The following is a 20,000-nucleotide window of genomic DNA, read 5'->3' as shown; positions in this document are numbered from 1 at the left end:
GGAACACAGTGTTCAAAGGGGGAACACACTGTTCAAAGGGGGGAACACACTGTTCAAAGGGGGAACACAGTGTTCAAAGGGGGGAACACACTGTACAAAGTGGGAACACAGTGTTCAAAGGGGGGAACACACTGTACAAAGTGGGAACACACTGTTCAAAGGGGGGAACACACTGTTCAAAGGGGGAACACACTGTTCAAAGGGGGGAACACACTGTTCAAAGGGGGAACACACTGTTCAAAGGGGGGAACATACTGTACAAAGTGGGGAACACACTGTTCAAAGGGGGAAGACAGTGTTCAAAGGGGGGAACACACTGTACAAAGGGGGGAACACACTGTTCAAAGGGGGGAACACACTGTTCAAAGGGGGAACACACTGTTCAAAGGGGGGAACACACTGTACAAAGTGGGAACACACTGTTCAAAGGGGGAACACACTGTTCAAAGGGGGAACACACTGTTCAAAGGGGGAACACACTGTACAAGGGGGGGAACACACTGTTCAAAGGGGGAACACACTGTTCAAAGGGGGAACACACTGTACAAAGGGGGGAACACACTGTTCAAAGGGGGGAACACATTGTACAAAGGGGGAACACACTGTTCAAAGGGGGGAACACACTGTTCAAAGGGGGGAACACACTGTTCAAAGGGGGGAACACATTGTACAAAGGGGGAACACACTGTTCAAAGGGGGAACACACTGTTCAAAGGGGGGAACACACTGTTCAAAGGGGGGAACACACTGTACAAAGTGGGGAACACACTGTTCAAAGGGGGGAACACACTGTTCAAAGGGGGAACACACTGTTCAAAGGGAGGAACACACTGTACAAAGTGGGGAACACACTGCTCAAAGGGGGAACACACTGTTCAAAGGGGGAACACACTGCCCATACTATACACCGGGACAGTGTTATCTGGAGTTAAGAGGTGATATATCCCTCCTGGAATTCCCTCCGTAAACCTCTCTCCCTCTCTCTCCTCCTTTATCCGACCCCTTTGACGACCTGTCCGAATATCTCTTTCGGTGACTTGGTGTCAAATTTTGTTTGATGATTGCTCCTGTGAAGCACCATGGGACATTGCACTATGTTGTTGTGATTCTGTACCAGACACGGGACAGTTTTATCAGGAGTAAAGGGATAATATACTCCTAGTATACAGGGATAGTAACTCACGGGTTAGATACAGAGTAAAGCTCCCTCTACACTGTCCATCAAACACTCCCAGGGCAGGTACAGGGTTCGATACAGAGTAAAGCTCCCTCTACACTGTCCCATCAAACACTCCCATGTGGCGGGTCTTTTTTTTTATTCGTTCATGGGATGTGGGCGTCGCTGGCGAGGCCGGCATTTATTGCCCATCCCTAATTGCCCTTGAGAAGGTGGTGGTGAGCCGCCTTCTTGAACCGCTGCAGTCCGTGTGGTGACGGTTCTCCCACAGTGCTGTTAGGAAGGGAGTTCCAGGATTTTGACCCAGCGACGATGAAGGAACGGCGATATATTTCCAAGTCGGGATGGTGTGTGACTTGGAGGGGACTGTGCAGGTGGTGTTGTTCCCATGTGCCTGCTGCTCTTGTCCTTCTAGGTGGTAGAGGTCGCGGGTTTGGGAGGTGCTGTTGAAGAAGCCTTGGCGAGTTGCTGCAGTGCATCCTGTGGATGGTACACACTGCAGCCACGGTGCGCCGGTGGTGAAGGGAGTGAATGTTTAGGGTGGTGGATGGGGTGCCAATCAAGTGGGCTGCTTTGTCCTGGATGGTGTCGAGCTTCTTGAGTGTTGTTGGAGCTGCACTCATCCAGGCAAGTGGAGAGTATTCCATCACACTCCTGACTTGTGCCTTGTCGATGGTGGAAAGGCTTTGGGGAGTCAGGAGGTGAGTCACTCGCCGCAGAATACCCAGCCTCTGACCTGCTCTTGTAGCCACAGTATTTATATGGCTGGTCCAGTTAAGTTTCTGGTCAATGGTGACCCCCAGGATGTTGATGGTGGGGGATTTGGCGATGGTAATGCCGTTGAATGTCAAGGGGAGGTGGTTAGACTCTCTCTTGTTGGAGATGGTCATTGCCTGGCACTTATCTGGCGCGAATGTTACTTGCCACTTATCAGCCCAAGCCTGGATGTTGTCCAGGTCTTGCTGCATGCAGGCTCGGACTGCTTCATTATCTGAGGGGTTGCGAATGGAACTGAACACTGTGCAATCATCAGCGAACATCCCCATTTCTGACCTTATGATGGAGGGAAGGTCATTGATGAAGCAGCTGAAGATGGTTGGGCCTCGGACACTGCCCTGAGGAACTCCTGCAGCAATGCCCTGGGGCTGAGATGATTGGCCTCCAACAACCACTACCATCTTCCTTTGTGCTAGGTATGACTCCAGCCACTGGAGAGTTTTCCCCCTGATTCCCATTGACTTCAATTTTACTAGGGCTCCTTGGTGCCACACTCGGTCAAATGCTGCCTTGATATCAAGGGCAGTCACTCTCACCTCACCTCTGGAATTCAGCTCTTTTGTCCATGTTTGGACCAAGGCTGTAATGAGGTCTGGAGCCGAGTGGTCCTGGCGGAACCCAAACTGAGCATCGGTGAGCAGGTTATTGGTGAGTAAGTGCCGCTTGATAGCACTGTCGACGACACCTTCCATCACTTTGCTGATGATTGAGAGTAGACTGATGGGGCGGTAATTGGCCGGATTGGATTTGTCCTGCTTTTTGTGGACAGGACATACCTGGGCAATTTTCCACATTGTCGGGTAGATGCCAGTGTTGTAGCTGTAGGTCAATGTACCGATGTTCCAGGTCCTGAGCTGATCTCCGTGCTCCTTCCCTGTAGGATCGTGTTTTCTGTGCCTGGTGGACGTTGTCCCGGTGAGGAGTGAGAGTGGCTCGGTGATCATGTTCATTCTGAACTTCGAGGTGATGTTGGAGGAGGACTTGCTGCAGTCGCTGGACAAGGAGCTGAATCACAAACTCCCCCCACCATGGATATCAACAGGTATGGCCCAGGGATTTACTAGGATGCTACCGGGACTTGATGGTTTGACTTACAGGGAGAGGTTAGACAGACTGGGACTTTTTTCCCTGGAGAGTAGGAGGTTAAGGGGTGATCTTATAGAAGTCTATAAAATAATGAGGGGCATAGATAAGGTCGATAGTCAAAATCTTTTCCCAAAGGTAGGGGAGTCTATAACGAGGGGGCATAGATTTAAGGTGAGAGGGGAGAGATACAAAAGGGTCCAGAGGGGCAATTTTTTCACTCAAAGGGTGGTGAGTGTCTGGAACGAGCTGCCAGAGGCAGTAGTAGAGGCGGGTACAATTTTGTCTTTTAAAAAGCATTTGGACAGTTACATGGGTAAGATGGGTATAGAGGGATATGGGCCAAGTGCAGGCAATTGGGACTAGCTTAGTGGTATAAACTGGGCGACATGGACATGTTGGGCCGAAGGGCCTGTTTCCATGTTGTAACTTCTATGATTCTATGATTCTATGACCAGGCCCAGGGAACAGGGACCAGGGAACAGGCCCAGGGAACAGGGACCAGGGAACAGGGACCAGGGAACAGGCCCAGGGAACAGGCCCAGGGACCAGGCCCAGGGAACAGGCCCAGGGAACAGGGACCAGGGACCAGGCCCAGGGAACAGGGACCAGGGAACAGGCCCAGGGAACAGGGACCAGGGAACAGGCCCAGGGAACAGGCCCAGGGGAACAGGGACCAGGGACCAGGCCCAGGGACCAGGCCCAAGGAACAGGCCCAGGGAACAGGGACCGGGGAACAGGCCCAGGGAACAGGGACCGGGGAACAGGCCCAGGGAACAGGCCCAGTGAACAGGGAACAGGGAACAGGCCCAGGGAGCAGGAAATAGGGATTAGGACCAGGGCCCAGGGAACATGGACCAGGGAACAGGGAACAGGCCCTGACACCAAGGCATGCTGACCTCCAACTTTTGAACCCAGTATAGTGATGGGGTCACCGACTGCTCTTCGTCATCCCTTCACTCTCCACAAATACGTCCAAGTGTTTCTGAGCCCAGTGATTGGCCTGTTCACTGACCTCCCTGGTAACTTATCCACAACTTGATTCTGCTATTGATGTAAATGTTCCCCCAATGTAGCATCATAGAATCATAGAACGGTCACAACATGGAAGGAGGCCATTTGGCCCATCGAGAGCATGCCGGCTCCATGCAAAAGCAATCCAGCCAGTCCCACTCCTCGCCCTTTCCCCCTCAGCCCTGCAAATTTTTTCTTTCAAGTAAGAACATAAGAACATAAGAAATAGGAGCAGGAGTTGGCCATCCGGCCCCTCAAGTCTGCTCCGCCATTCAATAAGATCATGGCTGATCTTCTACCTCTGCGCCATTTTCCTGCACTATCCCCATATCCCTTGATGTCTTTAATATCTAGAAATCTATCGATCTCTGTTTTGAATGTACTCAATGACTGAGCCTCCACAGCCCTCTGGGGTAGAGAATTCCAAAGATTCACCACCTTCTGAGCGAAGAAATTTCTCCTCATCTCAGTCCTAAATGGCCGACCCCTTATTCTGAGACTGTGCCCCCTGGTTCGAGACCCCCCAGCCAGGGGAAACATCCTCCCTGCATCTACCCTGTCGAGCCCTGTCAGAATTTTATATGTTTCAATGAGGTCACCTCTCATTCTTCTAAACTCTGGAGAATACAGGCCGAGTCGACCCAATCTCTCCTCATACGACAATCCCGCCATCCCAGGAATCAGTCTGGTGAACCTTCGTTGCACTCCCTCTATGGCAAGTATATCCTTTCTTCGGTAAAGAGACCAAAACTGCAGACAATACTCCAGGTGTGGTCTCACCAAGGTCCTGTATAAATGCAGTAAGACATCCTTGCTCCTGTACTCAAATCCTCTTGTAATAAAGGCCAACATACCATTTGCCTTCCTAATTGCTTGCTGCACCTGCATGTTAGCTTTCAGTGACTCATGTACAAGGACACCCAGGTCCCTCTGCACATCAACATTTCCCAATCTCTCACCATTTAAATAAATACTCTGCATTTCTGTTTTTCCGACCAAAGTGGATAACTTCACATTTATCCACATTATATTCCATCTGCCACGTTCTTGCCCACTCACTTATCCTGTCCATATCCCCTTGAAGCCTCTTTGCATCCTCCTCACAACTCACAATCCCACCTAGTTTTGTGTCATCAGCAAACTTGGAAATATTACATTCAGTTCCCTCATCCAAATCATTGATATATATTATGAATAGCTGGGGCCCAAGCACTGATCCCTGCGGTACCCCACTAGTCACTGCCTGCCACCCCGAAAAAGACCCATTTATTCCTACTCTCTGTTTCCTGTCTGTTAACCAATTCTCAATCCATGCCAGGATATTCCCCCCAATCCCATGTGCTCTAACTTTGTTCACCAACCTCTTGTAGAATCTTATCAAAAGCCTTCTGAAAATCCAAATACACCACATCCACTGGTTCTTTTTTTTTATTCGTTCAGGGGATGTGGGCGTCGCTGGCGAGGCCGGCATTTATTGCCCATCTCTAATTGCCCTTGAGAAGGTGGTGGTGAGCCGCCTTCTTGAACCGCTGCAGTCCGTGTGGTGACGGTTCTCCCACAGTGCTGTTAGGAAGGGAGTTCCAGGACTTTGACCCAGCGACGATGAAGGAACGGCGATATATTTCCAAGTCGGGATGGTGTGTGACTTGGAGGGGAACGTGCAGGTGGTGTTGTTCCCATGTACCTGCTGCTCTTGTCCTTCTAGGTGGTAGAGGTTGCGGGTTTGGGAGGTGCTGTTGAAGAAGCCTTGGCGAGTTGCTGCAGTGCATCCTGTGGATGGTACACACTGCAGCCACAGTGCGCCGGTGGTGAAGGGTGTGAATGTTCAGGGTGGTGGATGGGGTGCCAATCAAGCGGGCTGCTTTGTCCTGGATGGTGTCGAGCTTCTTGAGTGTTGTTGGAGCTGCACTCATCCAGGCAAGTGGAGAGTATTCCATCACACTCCTGACTTGTGCCTTGTAGATGGTGGAAAGGCTTTGGGGAGTCAGGAGGTGAGTCACTCGCCGCAGAATACCCAGCCTCTGACCTGCTCTTGTAGCCACAGTATTTATATGGCTGGTCCAGTTAAGTTTCTGGTCAATGGTGACCCCCAGGATGTTGATGGTGGGGGATTCGGCGATGGTAATGCCATTGAATGTCAAGGGGAGGTGGTTAGATTCTCTCTTGTTGGAGATGGTCATTGCCTGGCACTTATCTGGCGCGAATGTTACTTGCCACTTATGAGCCCAAGCCTGGATGTTGTCCAGGTCTTGCTGCATGCGGGCTTGGACTGCTTCATTATCTGAGGGGTTGCGAGTGGAACTGAACACTGTGCAATCATCAGCGAACATCCCCATTTCTGACCTTATGATGGAGGGAAGGTCATTGATGAAGCAGCTGAAGATGGTTGGGCCTCGGACACTGCCCTGAGGAACTCCTGCAGCAATGCCCTGGGGCAGAGATGATTGGCCTCCAACAACCACTACCATCTTCCTTTGTGCTCGGTATGACTCCAGCCACTGGAGAGTTTTCCCCCTGATTCCCATTGACTTCAATTTTACTCGGGCTCCTTGGTGCCACACTCGGTCAAATGCTGCCTTGATGTCAAGGGCAGTCACTCTCACCTCACCTCTGGAATTCAGCTCTTTTGTCCATGTTTGGACCAAGGTTGTAATGAGGTCTGGAGCCGAGTGGTCCTGGCGGAACCCAAACTGAGCATCGGTGAGCAGGTTATTGGTGAGTAAGTGCCACTTGATAGCACTGTCGACGACACCTTCCATCACTTTGCTGATGATTGAGAGTAGACTGATGGGGCGGTAATTGGCCGGATTGGATTTGTCCTGGTTTTTGTGGACAGGACATACCTGGGCAATTTGCCACATTTTTTTTATTCGTTCACGGGATGTGGGCGTCGCTGGCAAGGCCGGCATTTATTGCCCATCCCTAGCGAGATTTTTTTTACAACTGAGTGTCTTGCTCGGCCATTTCAGAGGGCAATTAAGAATCAACCACATTGCTGTGGGTCTGGAGTCACATATAGGCCAGACCGGGTAAGGGCGGCAGGTTTTTTCCTTCCCTAAAGGACATTAGTGAACCAGATGGGTTTTTACGACAATCCGGTAGTTTCATGGCCATCATTACTGATACTAGTATTTTAATTCCAGATTTTTATTTAATTAATTGAATTTAAATTCGCCAGCTGCCGTGGCGGGATTTGAACTCGTGACTCTGGATTTTAGTCCAGGCCGACTGGATTACTAGCCCAGTAACATAACCACTACGCTACCGTACACATTGTCGGGTGGATGCCAGTGTTGTAGCTGTACTGGAACAGCTTGGCTAGAGGCGCAGCTAGTTCTGGAGCACAAGTCTTCAGCACTACAGCTGGGATGTTGTCGGGGCCCATAGCCTTTGCTGTATCCAGTGCACTCAGCCGTTTCTTGATATCACGTGGAGTGAATCGAATTGGCCGAAGACTGGCTTCTGTGATGGTGGGGATATCGGGAGGAGGCTGAGATGGATCATCCACTCGGCACTTCTGGCTGAAGATGGTTGCAAACACTTTAGCCTTGTCTTTTACACTCACCTATCTATTTTACTATTTACCTCCTCAAAAAACTCCAATAGGTTTGTCAAACATGATTTCCCTTTCATAAAACCATGTTGACTTTGCCAAATCCTATTATTATTTTCTAAGTGTCCTGTTATCACATCCTTTATAATAGATTCTAGCATTTTCCCGACAACTGATGTCAGGCTAACCGGTCTGTAGTTCCCTGTTTTCCCTTATCCAGTTCCCTTTTGAAGGCCATGATTGAATCTGCCTCCACCACCCCCTCGGGCAGTGCATTCCAGATCCTAACCACTCGCTGCGTAAAAAAGTTTTTCCTCATGTCACCTTTGGTTCTTTTGCCAATCACCTTAAATCTATGTCCTCTGGTTCTTGACCCTTCCGCCAATGGGAACAGTTTCTCTCTATCTACTCTGTCTGGACCCTTCATGATTTTGAATACCTCGATCAAATCTCCTCGCAACCGTCTCTGTTCCAAGGAGAACAACCCCAGCTTCTCCAGTCTGTCCGCGTAACTAAAGTCCCTCATCCCTGGAATCATTCTAGTAAATCTCTTCTGCACCCTCTCTAAGGCCTTCACATCTTTCCTAAAGTGCGGTGCCCAGAACTGGACACAATACTCCAGTTGTGGTCGAACCAGTGTTTTTTAAAGGTTCATCATCACTTCCACACTTTTGTACTCTATGCCTCTATTTATAAAGCCCAGGATCCCGTTTGCTTTTTTAACCGCTTTCTCAACCTGTCCTGCCACCTTCAATGATTTCTGCACATATACACCCAGATCTCTCTGTTCCTGTACCCCTTTTAGATTGTGCCCTCGAGTTTATTTTGCCTCTCCTCGTTCTTCCTACTGAAATGTATCACTTCGTATTTTCGTTAAATTTCATCTGCCACGTGTCCGCCCATTCCACCAGCCTGTCTATATCCTCTTGAAGTCTATCACTATCCTCCTCACTGTTTACTACACTTCCAAGTTTTGTGTCACCTGCAAATTTTGAAATTGTGCCCTGTACACCTAAGTCCAAGTCATTAATATATATCAAGAATAATTATGTTCAAAATTATGAGGGGCCTAGATAGAGCAGACAGGAAGTACCTGTTTCCCATAGCGGAGAGTTCAAGAACTAGTGGACTTAGATTCAAGCAAAGGCCCTGACAACATCCCGGCTGTAGTGCTGAAGTCTTGTGCCATCAGTCTACTCTCAATCATCAGCAAAGTGATGGAAGGTGTCGTCGACAGTGCTATCAAGCGGCACTTACTCACCAATAACCTGCTCACTGATGCTCAGTTTGGGTTCCGCCAGGACCACTCGGCTCCATACCTCATTACAGCCTTGGTCCAAACATGGATGCTATTGGAAAGATAAAGCAGGAGGTAAGAGAGGAGGGGGAGTTGCGTTCTTGATTAGGGAGAACATCACGGCAGTAGTGAGAGGGGATATATCCGAGGGTTCGCCCACAGAGTCTATATGGGTAGAACTGAAAAATAAGAAGGGAGAGATCACTTTGATAGGATTGTACAACAGACCCCCAAATAGTCAACGGGAAATTGAGGAGCAAATATGTAAGGAGATTACAGACAGCTGCAAGAAAAATAGGGTGGTAATAGTAGGGGACTTTAACTTTCCCAACATTGACTGGGACAGCCATAGCATTAGGGGCTTGGATGGAGAGAAATTTGTTGAGTGTATTCAGGAGGAATTTCTCATTCAGTATGTGGATGGCCCGACTAGAGAGGGGGCAAAACTTGACCTCCTCTTGGGAAATAAGGAAGGGCAGGTGACAGAAGTGTTAGTGAGGGATCACTTTGGGACCAGTGATCATAATTCCATTAGTTTTAAGATAGCTATGGAGAATGATAGGTCTGGCCCAAAAGTTAAAATTCTAAATTGGGGAAAGGCCAATTTTGATGGTATTAGACAGGAACTTTCAGAAGTTGATTGGCAGAGTCTGTTGGCAGGCAAAGGGACGTCTGGTAAGTGGGAGGCTTTCAAAAGTGTGTTAACCAGGGTTCAGGGTAAGCACATTCCTTATAAAGTGAAGGGCAAGGCTGGTAGAAGTAGGGAACCTTGGATGACTCGGGAGACCCAGCACCGATCCCTGAGGCACACCGCTGGTCACAGGCCTCCAGTTTGAAAAACAACCCTCTACAACCACCCTCTGTCTTCTGTCGTCAAGCCAATTTTGTATCCAATTGGCTACCTCACCTTGGATCCCATGAGATTTAACCTTATGTAACAACCTACCATGCGGTACTTTGTCAAAGGCTTTGCTGAAGTCCATGCAGACCACGTCTACTGCACAGCCCTCATCTATCTTCTTGGTTGCCCCTTCAAAAAACTCAATCAAATTCGTGAGACATGATTTTCCTCTCACAAAACCATGCTGACTGTTCCTAATCAGTCCCTGCCTCTCCAAATGCCTGTAGATCCTGTCTCAATCAACTTACCCACTACAGATGTCAGGCTCACCGGTCTGTAGTTCCCAGGCTTTTCCCTGCCGCCCTTCTTAAACAAAGGCACAACATTTGCTACCCTCCAATCTTCAGGCACCTCACCTGTAGCTGTCGATGATTCAAATATCTCTGCTAGGGGACCCGCAATTTCCTCCCTAACCTCCCATAACGTCCTGGGATACATTTCATCAGGTCCCGGAGATTTATCTACCTTGATGCGCGTTAAGACTTCCAGCACCTCCCTCTCTGTAATATGTACACTCCTCAAGACATCACTATTTATTTCCCCAAGTTCCCTAACATCTATGCCTTTCTCAACCGTAAATGCCGATGTGAAATATTCATTCAGGATCTCACCCATCTCTTGTGGTTCCGCACATAGATGACCTTGTTGATCCTTAAGAGGCCCTACTCTCTCCCTAGTTACTCTTTTGCCCTTTATGTATTTGTAGAAGCTCTTTGGATTCTCCTTTACCTTATCTGCCAAAGCAATCTCATGTCCCCTTTTTGCCCTCCTGATTTCTCTCTTAACTCTACTCCGGCAATCTCTATACTCTTCAAGGGATCCACTTGATCCCAGCTGCCTATGCATGTCATATGCCTCCTTCTTATTTTTGACTCGGGCCTCAATCTCCCGAGTCATCCAAGGTTCCCTACTTCTACCAGCCTTGCCCTTCACTTTATAAGGAATGTGCTTACCCTGAACCCTGGTTAACACACTTTTGAAAGCCTCCCACTTACCAGACGTCCCTTTGCCTGCCAACAGACTCTCCCAATCAACTTCTGAAAGTTCCTGTCTAATACCATCAAAATTGGCCTTTCCCCAATTTAGAATTTTAACTTTTGGGCCAGACCTATCCTTCTCCATAGCTATCTTAAAACTAATGGAATTATGATCACTGGTCCCAAAGTGATCCCTCACTAACACTTCTGTCACCTGCTCTTCCTTATTTCCCAAGAGGAGGTCAAGTTTTGCCCCCTCTCTAGTCGGGCCTTCCACATACTGAATGAAAAATTCCTCCTGAAAACACTCAACAAATTTCTCTCCATCCAAGCCCCTAATGCTATGGCTGTCCCAGTCAATGTTGGGAAAGTTAAAGTCCCCTACTATTACCACCCTATTTTTCTTGCAGCTGTCTGTAATCTCCTTACATATTTGCTCCTCAATTTCCCGTTGACTATTTGGGGGTCTGTAGTACAATCCTATCAACGTGATCTCTCCCTTCTTATTTTTCAGTTCTACCCATATAGGCTCAGTGGGCGAACCCTCGGATATATCCCCTCTCACTACTGCCGTGATGTTCTCCCTAATCAAGAACGCAACTCCCCCTCCTCTCTTACCTCCTGCTCTATCTTTCCTATAGCATCTGTACCCTGGAACATTGAGCTGCCAGTCCTGCCCCTCCCTTAGCCATGTTTCAGTAATAGCTATAACATCCCAGTCCCATGTACCCATCCATGCCCTGAGTTCATCTGCCTTGCCCATCAGACTTCTTGCATTGAAATAAATGCTTTTTAATCTAGACTTCCCTTGGTCTTTGCCCTGCTTTCTCAGGCCATCTGTCCGGTCATGTTCTGTACACTCTCCCTTACTGCCTTTTGTTTCTGTCACCACTTTATTTCCCACTGACTTCCTGCATCGGTTCCCATCCCCCTGCCACATTAGTTTAAACCCTCCCCAACAGCACTAGCAAACACTCCCCCTAGGACATTGGTTCCAGTCCTGCCCAGATGCAGACCGTCCAATTTGTGCTGGTCCCACCTCCCCCAGAACCGGTTCCAATGGCCCAGGAATTTGAATCCCTCCCTCTTGCACCATCTCTCAAGCCACGTATTCATCCTAGCTATCCTGTCATTCCTACTCTGACTAACCCGTGGCACTGGTAGCAATCCTGAGATTACTACCCTTGAGGTCCTACTCTTTAGTTTAACTCCTAACTCCCTAAATTCAGCTTGTAGGACCTCATCCTGTTTTTTACCTATATCGTTGGTGCCTATATGCACCACGACAACTGGCTGTTCACCCTCCCCCTCCAGAATGTCCTGCAGCTGCTCCGAGACATCCCTGACCCTTGCACCAGGGAGGCAACATACCATCCTGGAGTCTCGGTTGCGTCCGCAGAAACGCCTGTCTATTCCCCTTACAATCGAGTCCCCTATCACTATAGCTCTGCCACTCTTTTTCCTGCCCTCCTGTGCAGCAGAGCCAGCCACGGTGCCATGAACCTGGCCGCTGCCACCTTCCCCTGGTGAGCCATCTCCCCCAACAGTATCCAAAACGGTATACCTGTTTTGGAGGGAGATGACCGCAGGGGACCCCTGCACTGCCTTCCAACTCTTCCTCTGTCTGTTGGTCACCCATTCACTATCTCCCTCAGTAATTTTTATCTGCGGTGTGACCAACTCACTGAACGTGCTATCCACGACTTTCTCAGCATCGCGGATGCTCCAAAGTGAGTCCATCCGCAGCTCCAGAGCCGTCAAGCGGTCAAACAATAGCTGCAGCAGGTGAAGGAATCAGGGACACAGGAAGGAGCCCTGAATTCCCACATCCCACAAGAGGAACATGACACGGCCCTGGGATCTCCTGCCATGACTTAACCCTTAAGTTAGCTTAAGAACAACTACAATGTCAAGAGAAAAAAAAGGAAAGAAAAACTACTTACCACTCCCTTTAAGGAGTTTACTCCTTTAAACTGTTCTTAATTTAGAGAATGTTAACTACACTAGGGACCTTGATTCACTAAAAAATAAACGCTACTTCCTATAAGACCTGCAGACCTTCCCTTTCCTTTTACTTTCGTTACTGTCGATCAGTAGAAATACTCACCTGAACCTACTCACCAATCAGGTGCCTCCCCTGTGTCGTGTCCCGATCTGATTCCTGACGTCACTTCGAACTCGGTCGCAGCTCCGCTCGGCTCGGCTCCTCTCAGCGCTCTGAAATCCTGCCTTTTATCGGACGCTCCCTCCGCTCGGCTCCGCTCGGCTCGGCTCCTCTCAGCGCTCTGAAATCCCGCCTTTTATCGGACGCTCCCTCCGCTCGGCTCCGCTCCTCTCAGCTGTTCTCAGCGCTCTGAAATCCCGCCTTTTTTCGGACGCTCCCTCCGCTCGGCTCGGCTCCTCTCAGCTGGTTAGTTACTCTTTTGCCCTTTATGTATTTGTAGAAGCTCTTTGGATTCTCCTTTGCTTTATCTGCCAAAGCAATCTCATGTCCCCTTTTTGCCCTCCTGATTTCTCTCTTAACTCTACTCCGGCAATCTCTATACTCTTCAAGGGATCCACTTGATCCCAGCTGCCTATGCATGTCATATGCCTCCTTTTTGACTAGGGCCTCAATCTCCCGAGTCATCCAAGGTTCCCTACTTCTACCAGCCTTGCCCTTCACTTTATAAGGAATGTGCTTACCCTGAACCCTGGTTAACACACTTTTGAAAGCCTCCCACTTACCAGATGTCCCTTTGCCTGCCAACAGACTCTCCCAATCAACTTCTGAAAGTTCCTGTCTAATACCATCAAAATTGGCCTTTCCCCAATTTTGAATTTTAACTTTTGGGCCAGACCTATCATTCTCCATAGCTATCTTAAAACTAATGGAATTATGATCACTGGTCCCAAAGTGATCCCTCACTAACACTTCTGTCACCTGCCCTTCCTTATTTCCCAAGAGGAGGTCAAGTTTTGCCCCCTCTCTCGTCGGGCCATCCACATACTGAATGAGAAATTCCTCCTGAATACACTCAACAAATTTCTCTCCATCCAAGCCCCTAATGCTATGGCTGTCCCAGTCAATGTTGGGAAAGTTAAAGTCCCCAACTATTACCACCCTATTCGCCGCAGAATCCCCAGCCTGTGACCTGCTCTGGTAGCCCCGGGTGTGGGGCCAGCTGGCCGAGCTCAGCTTCTGGTTCTCGATGGTGAGTGTACGTCCCCTGCACCCTTGGGGTGCCCTCCCTGGGGGTCTCGGTAGACGGGTTGTGGAGTGTAAACCGTCGATGTCTTGTATTGCAGACCATGGAAGGGGCTTTAAGCTGAAGTTTCCGAAGTTTGTCTCCCTCAGTATGAGTAAACTCTCACTGCCCCAAGAGGAGCCCGAAGTTATTGACCTGGACGTCTCGAGGCAGAGCAGTGAGTCTCTGACCGTCGACGAGATGACTGTCCACTCTCAGACCGAGGACCTCAGGGCTCTGATTGACCTGGAGAGTGAGGCTGACCTGGAGCAGAGTTCAGAGGCTGGAGCTCCTCTCGATCAATCCTCACTGAAGCAGTACCTGACTCCCCAACTCTCCTACTCATCGGGCAGCCTGAGTGGGAGGCAGAGGTGGAGTGGGAGCTCCAAGGAGGGACTCTACACCTTCCGTCGTGTCTCCTCGGTCGATGACATCGGGGCGGTCAAGGGAGATTTCAAAAGAAGCTTCCGCAGCCGGCATTCCAGCACAGGTACTGATGCTGGGTCACTGAGGAGAGATTGTGGGGGTCAGGATCAGAGGGGGGAAGAGCTACTGGATGGGGAGGGAGGGAGGCTGGAATATGGCATGAAGGAGTCGGGGTGTGAGGTGAGTCTCTCTCTCTCTCTCTCTCTTTCTCTCTCCCTCTCTCTCTCTCTGTGTCAGTGTGGGGTGAGTCTCTCTCTCTCTCTCTCTCTTTCTCTCTCCCTCTCTCTTTCTCTTTCTCTCTCTCTCTCTCTCTTTCTCTCTGTCAGTGTGGGGTGAGTCTCTCTCTCTCTCTCTCTCTGTCAGTGTGGGGTGAGTCTCTCTCTCTCTCTCTCTCTTTCTCTCTCCCTCTCTCTTTCTCTTTCTCTCTCTCTCTCTCTCTTTCTCTCTGTCACTGTGGGGTGAGTTTCTCTCTCTCTCTCTCTCTCTCTGTCAGTGTGGGGTGAGTCTCTCTCTCACTCTCTCTCTCTGTGTCAGTGTGGGGTGAGTCTCTCTCTCTCTCTCTGTGTCAGTGTGGGGTGAGTCTCGCTCTCTCTCTCTGTGTCAGTGTGGGGTGAGTCTCTCTCTCTCTCTCTCTCTCTCTGTCAGTGTGGGGTGAGTCTCTCTCTCTCTCTCTCTCTGTGTCAGTGTGGGGTGAGTCTCTCTCTCTCTCTCTCTCTGTCAGTGTGGGGTGAGTCTGTCTCTCTCTCTCTCCCTCTCTGTGTCAGTGTGGGGTGAGTCTCTCTCTCTCTCTCTCTGTCAGTGTGGGGTGAGTCTCTCTCTCCCTCTCTCTCTCTCCCTCTGTGTCAGTGTGGGGTGCGTCTCTCTCTCTCTCTCTCTCTGTGTCAGTGTGGGGTGAGTTTCTCTCTCTCTCTCTCTCTCTGTCAGTGTGGGGTGAGTCTCTCCCTCTCTCTCTCTCTCTGTGTCAGTGTGGGGTGAGTCTCTCTCTCTCTCTGTGTCAGTGTGGGGTGAGTCTCTCTCTCTCTCTCTCTCTGTGTCAGTGTGGGGTGAGTCTCTCTCTCCCTCTCTCTCTCTCTGTCAGTGTGGGGTGAGTCTCTCTCTCTCTCTCTCTCTCTCCCTCTGTGTCAGTGTGGGGTGAGTCTCTCTCTCTCTCTCCCTCTGTGTCAGTGTGGGGTGAGTCTCTCTCTCTCTCTCTCTCTCTCTCTCTCTCTCTGTCAGTGTGGGGTGAGTCTCTCTCTCTCTCTCTCTCTGTGTCAGTGTGGGGTGAGTCTCTCTCTCCCTCTCTCTCTCTCTGTCAGTGTGGGGTGAGTCTCTCTCTCTCTCTCTCTCTCTCCCTCTGTGTCAGTGTGGGGTGAGTCTCTCTCTCTCTCTCTCTCTCTCCCTCTGTGTCAGTGTGGGGTGAGTCTCTCTCTCTCTCTCCCTCTGTGTCAGTGTGGGGTGAGTCTCCCTCTCTCTCTCTCTCTCTCTCTCTCTGTCAGTGTGGGGTGAGTCTCTCTCTCTCTCTCTCTCTCTGTGTCAGTGTGGGGTGAGTCTCTCTCTCTCTCTCTCTCTGTGTCAGTGTGGGGTGAGTCTCTCTCTCTCTCTCTCTCTCTGTGTCAGTGTGGGGTGAGTCTCTCTCTCTCTCTCTCTCTCTCTGTGTCAGTGTGGGGTGAGTCTCTCTCTCTCTCTCTCTCTCTCTCTGTGTCAGTGTTGGGTGAGTCTCTCTCTCTCTCTCTCTCTCTCTCTGTGTCAGTGTGGGGTGAGTCTCTCTCTCTCTCTCTCTCTCTGTCAGTGTGGGGTGAGTCTCTCTCTCTCCCTCTCTGTGTCAGTGTGGGGTGAGTCTCTCTCTCCCTCTCTCTCTCTCTGTCAGTGTGGGGTGAGTCTCTCTCTCTCTCTCTCTCTCTGTGTCAGTGTGGGGTGAGTCTCTCTCTCTCTCTCTCTATCAGTGTGGGGTGAGTCTCTCTCTCTCTCTCCCTCTCTGTGTCAGTGTGGGGTGAGTCTCTCTCTCCCTCTCTCTCTCTCTGTCAGTGTGGGGTGAGTCTCTCTCTCTCTCTCCCTCTCTGTGTCAGTGTGGGGTGAGTCTCTCTCTCTCTCTCTCTCTCTCTCTCTCTCTGTGTCAGTGTGGGGTGAGTCTCTCTCTCTCTTTCTCTCTCTGTCAGTGTGGGGTGAGTCTCTCTCTCTCTCTCTCTCTCTGTGTCAGTGTGGGGTGAGTCTCTCTCTCTCTCTCCCTCTCTCTCTCTCTGTCAGTGTGGGGTGAGTCTCTCTCTCCCTCTCTCTCTCTCTGTCAGTGTGGGGTGAGTCTCTCTCTCCCTCTCTCTCTCTCTGTCAGTGTGGGGTGAGTCTCTCTCTCTCTCTCTCTGTGTCAGTGTGGGGTGAGTCTCTCTCTCTCTCTCTCTCTCTGTGTCACTGTGGGGTGAGTCTCTCTCTCCCTCTGTGTCAGTGTGGGGTGAGTCTCTCTCTCTCTCTCTCTCTCTCTCTGTGTCAGTGTGGGGTGAGTTTCTCTCTCTCTCTCTCTCTGTTTCAGTGTGGGGTGAGTCTCTCTCTCTCTCTCTCTGTGTGTCAGTGTGGGGTGAGTCTCTCTCTCTCTCTCTCTCTCTCTGTCAGTGTGGGTTGAGTCTCTCTCTCTCTCGCACTCTCTCTGTCAGTGTGGGGTGAGTCTCTCTCTCTCTCTCTCTGTGTGTCAGTGTGGGGTGAGTCTCTCTCTCTCTCTCTCTCTGTCAGTGTGGGGTGAGTCTCTCTCTCTTTCTCTCTCTCTGTGTCAGTGTGGGGTGAGTCTCTCTCTCTCTCTCTCTCTCTCTGTGTGTCAGTGTGGGGTGAGTCTCTCTCTCTCCCCGTCTCTCTCTGTCAGTGTGGCGTGAGTCTCTCTCTCTTTCTCTTTCTCTCTCTTTCTCTCTCTCTTTCTCTTTCTCTCTCTCTCTCTCTCCCTCTCTCTGTCAGTGTGGGGTGTGTCTCTCTCTCTCTCTCTCTCTCTCTGTCAGTGTGGGGTGAGTCTCTCTCTCTCTCTCTCTCTCTGTCACTGTGGGGTGAGTCTCTCTCTCTCTCTCTCTCTCTCTCCCTCTGTGTCAGTGTGGGGTGAGTCTCTCTCTCTCTCTCTCTCTTTGTGTCAGTGTGGGGTGAGTCTCTCTCTCCCTCTCTCTCTCTCTGTCAGTGTGGGGTGAGTCTCTCTCTCTCTCTCTCTCTCTCTCTGTGTCAGTGTGGGGTGAGTCTCTCTCTCTCTCTCCCTCTCACTGTCAGTGTGGGGTGAGTCTCTCTCTCTCTCTCTCTCTCTCTCTGTCAGTGTGGGGTGAGTCTCTCTCTCTCTCTCTCTCTGTGTCAGTGTGGGGTGAGTCTCTCTCTCTCTCTCTCTCTCTCTGTGTCAGTGTGGGGTGAGTCTCTCTCTCTCTCTCTCTCTGTGTGTCAGTGTGGGGTGAGTCTCTCTCTCTCTCTCTCTCTCTGTCAGTGTGGGGTGAGTCTCTCTCTCTCTCTCTCTCTCTGTCAGTGTGGGGTGAGTCTCTCTCTCTCTCTCTCTCTCTGTCAGTGTGGGGTGAGTCTCTCTCTCTCTCTCTCTCCCTCTCTGTGTCAGTGTGGGGTGAGTCTCTCTCTCTCTCTCTCTCTCTGTCAGTGTGGGGTGAGTCTCCCTCTCTCTCTCTCTCTGTCAGTGTGGGGTGAGTCTCTCTCTCTCTCTCTCTCTCTCTGTGTCAGTGTGGGGTGAGTCTCTCTCTCTCTCCCTCTCTCTGTCAGTGTGGGGTGAGTCTCCCTCTCTCTCTCTCTCTGTCAGTGTGGGGTGAGTCTCTCTCTCTCTCTCTCTCTCTGTGTCAGTGTGGGGTGAGTCTCTCTCTCTCTCTCTCTCTCTCTCTCTCTGTCAGTGTGGGGTGAGTCTCTCTCTCTCTCTCTGTGTCAGTGTGGGGTGAGTCTCTCTCTCTCTCACTCTCTCTGTCAGTGTGGGGTGAGTCTCTCTCTCTCCCTCTCTCTGTCAGTGTGGGGTGAGTCTCTCTCTCTCTCTCTCTGTCAGTGTGGGGTGAGTCTCTCTCTCTCTCTTTCTCTGTCAGTGTGGGGTGAGTCTCTCTCTCTCCCTCTCTCTCTGTCAGTGTGGGGTGAGTTTCTCTCTCTCTCTCTTTATCTGTCAATGTGGGGTGAGTCTCTCTCTCTCTCTCTCTCTTTATCTGTCAGTGTGGGGTGAGTCTCTCTCTCTCCCTCTCTCTCTGTCAGTGTGGGGTGAGTTTCTCTCTCTCTCTCTTTATCTGTCACTGTGGGGCGAGTCTCTCTCTCTCTCTCTCCCTCTCTCTGTCAGTGTGGGATGAGTCTCTCTCTCTCTCTCTCTCTGTCAGTGTGGGGTGAGTCTCTCTCTCTCTCTCTCTCTCTGTGTCAGTGTGGGGTGAGACTCTCTCTCTCTCTCTCTCTCTCTCTGTCAGTGTGGGGTGAGTCTCTCTCTCTCTCCCTCTCTCTGTCAGTGTGGGGTGAGTCTCTCTCTCTCTCTCTCCCTCTGTGTCAGTGTGGGGTGAGTCTCTCTCTCTCTCTCTCTCTCTCTGTCAGTGTGGGGTGAGTTTCTCTCTCTCTCTCTGTGTCAGTGTGGGGTGAGTCTCTCTCTCTCTCTCTCTCTCTCTGTCAGTGTGGGGTGAGTCTCTCTCTCTCTCTGTCTCTGTGTCAGTGTGGGGTGAGTCTCTCTCTCTCTCTCTCTCTGTGTCAGTGTGGGGTGAGTCTCTCTCTCTCTCTCTCTCTCTCCCTCTGTGTCAGTGTGGGGTGAATCTCTCTCTATCTCTCTCTCTGTGTCAGTGTGGGGTGAGTCTCTCTCTCTCTCTCTCTGTGTCAGTGTGGGGTGAATCTCTCTCTCTCTCTCTCTCTGTGTCAGTGTGGGGTGAGTCTCTCTCTCTTTCTCTCTCTCTCTCTCTCCCTCTCTGTCAGTGTGGGGTGAGTCTCTCTCTCTCTCTCTCTGTGTCAGTGTGGAGTGAGTCTCTCTCTCTCTCTCTCTCTCTCCCTCTGTGTCAGTGTGGGGTGAGTCTCTCTCTCTCTCTCTCTCTGTGTCAGTGTGGGGTGAGTCTCTCTCTCTCTCTCTCTCTGTCAGTGTGGGGTGAGTCTCTCTCTCCCTCTCTCTCTCTCTGTGTCAGTGTGGGGTGAGTCTCTCTCTCTCTCTCTCCCTCTGTGTCAGTGTGGGGTGAGTTTCTCTCTCTCTCTCTCAGTCAGTGTGGGGTGAGTCTCTCTCTCTCTCTCTCTGTGTCAGTGTGGGGTGTGTCTCTCTCTCCCTCTCTCTCTCTCTGTCAGTGTGGGGTGAGTCTCTCTCTCTCTCTCTCTCTCTCTCTCCCTCTGTGTCAGTGTGGGGTGAGTCTCTCTCTCTCTCTCTCTCTGTGTCAGTGTGGGGTGAGTTTCTCTCTCCCTCTCTCTCTCTCTGTCAGTGTGGGGTGAGTCTCTCTCTCTCTCTCTCTCTCTCCCTCTGTGTCAGTGTGGGGTGAGTCTCTCTCTCTCTCTCTCTCTCTGTGTCAGTGTGGGGTGAGTCTCTCTCTCTCTCTCCCTCTGTGTCAGTGTGGGGTGAGTCTCTCTCTCTCTCTCTGTGTCACTGTGGGGTGAGTCTCTCTCTCTCTCTCTCTCTGTCAATGTGGGGTGAGTCTCTCTCTCTCT

General features: G+C 50.5%; 1 protein-coding gene across 1 annotated transcript in view; it reads left to right on the top strand.

Moving 5' to 3' along the window:
• Window positions 1–20,000, top strand: part of LOC137311558 (potassium voltage-gated channel subfamily H member 2) — a 143,498-nt gene that overhangs the window by 114,476 nt on the left and 9,022 nt on the right. Inside the window, exons 3-4 of the mRNA XM_067978684.1 lie at window positions 2,835–2,996; window positions 14,068–14,496. Of these exons, the coding sequence (XP_067834785.1) occupies window positions 2,835–2,996; window positions 14,068–14,496 (591 nt within the window). The remainder of the gene's footprint in view (window positions 1–2,834; window positions 2,997–14,067; window positions 14,497–20,000) is intronic.

The sequence above is a fragment of the Heptranchias perlo genome, unplaced genomic scaffold, assembly GCF_035084215.1.
Source record: "Heptranchias perlo isolate sHepPer1 unplaced genomic scaffold, sHepPer1.hap1 HAP1_SCAFFOLD_356, whole genome shotgun sequence".
Lineage (NCBI taxonomy): Eukaryota > Metazoa > Chordata > Chondrichthyes > Hexanchiformes > Hexanchidae > Heptranchias > Heptranchias perlo.
Note: the sequence above shows the minus strand (reverse complement) of the source record. Positions and strands in the feature narration are given on the sequence as shown.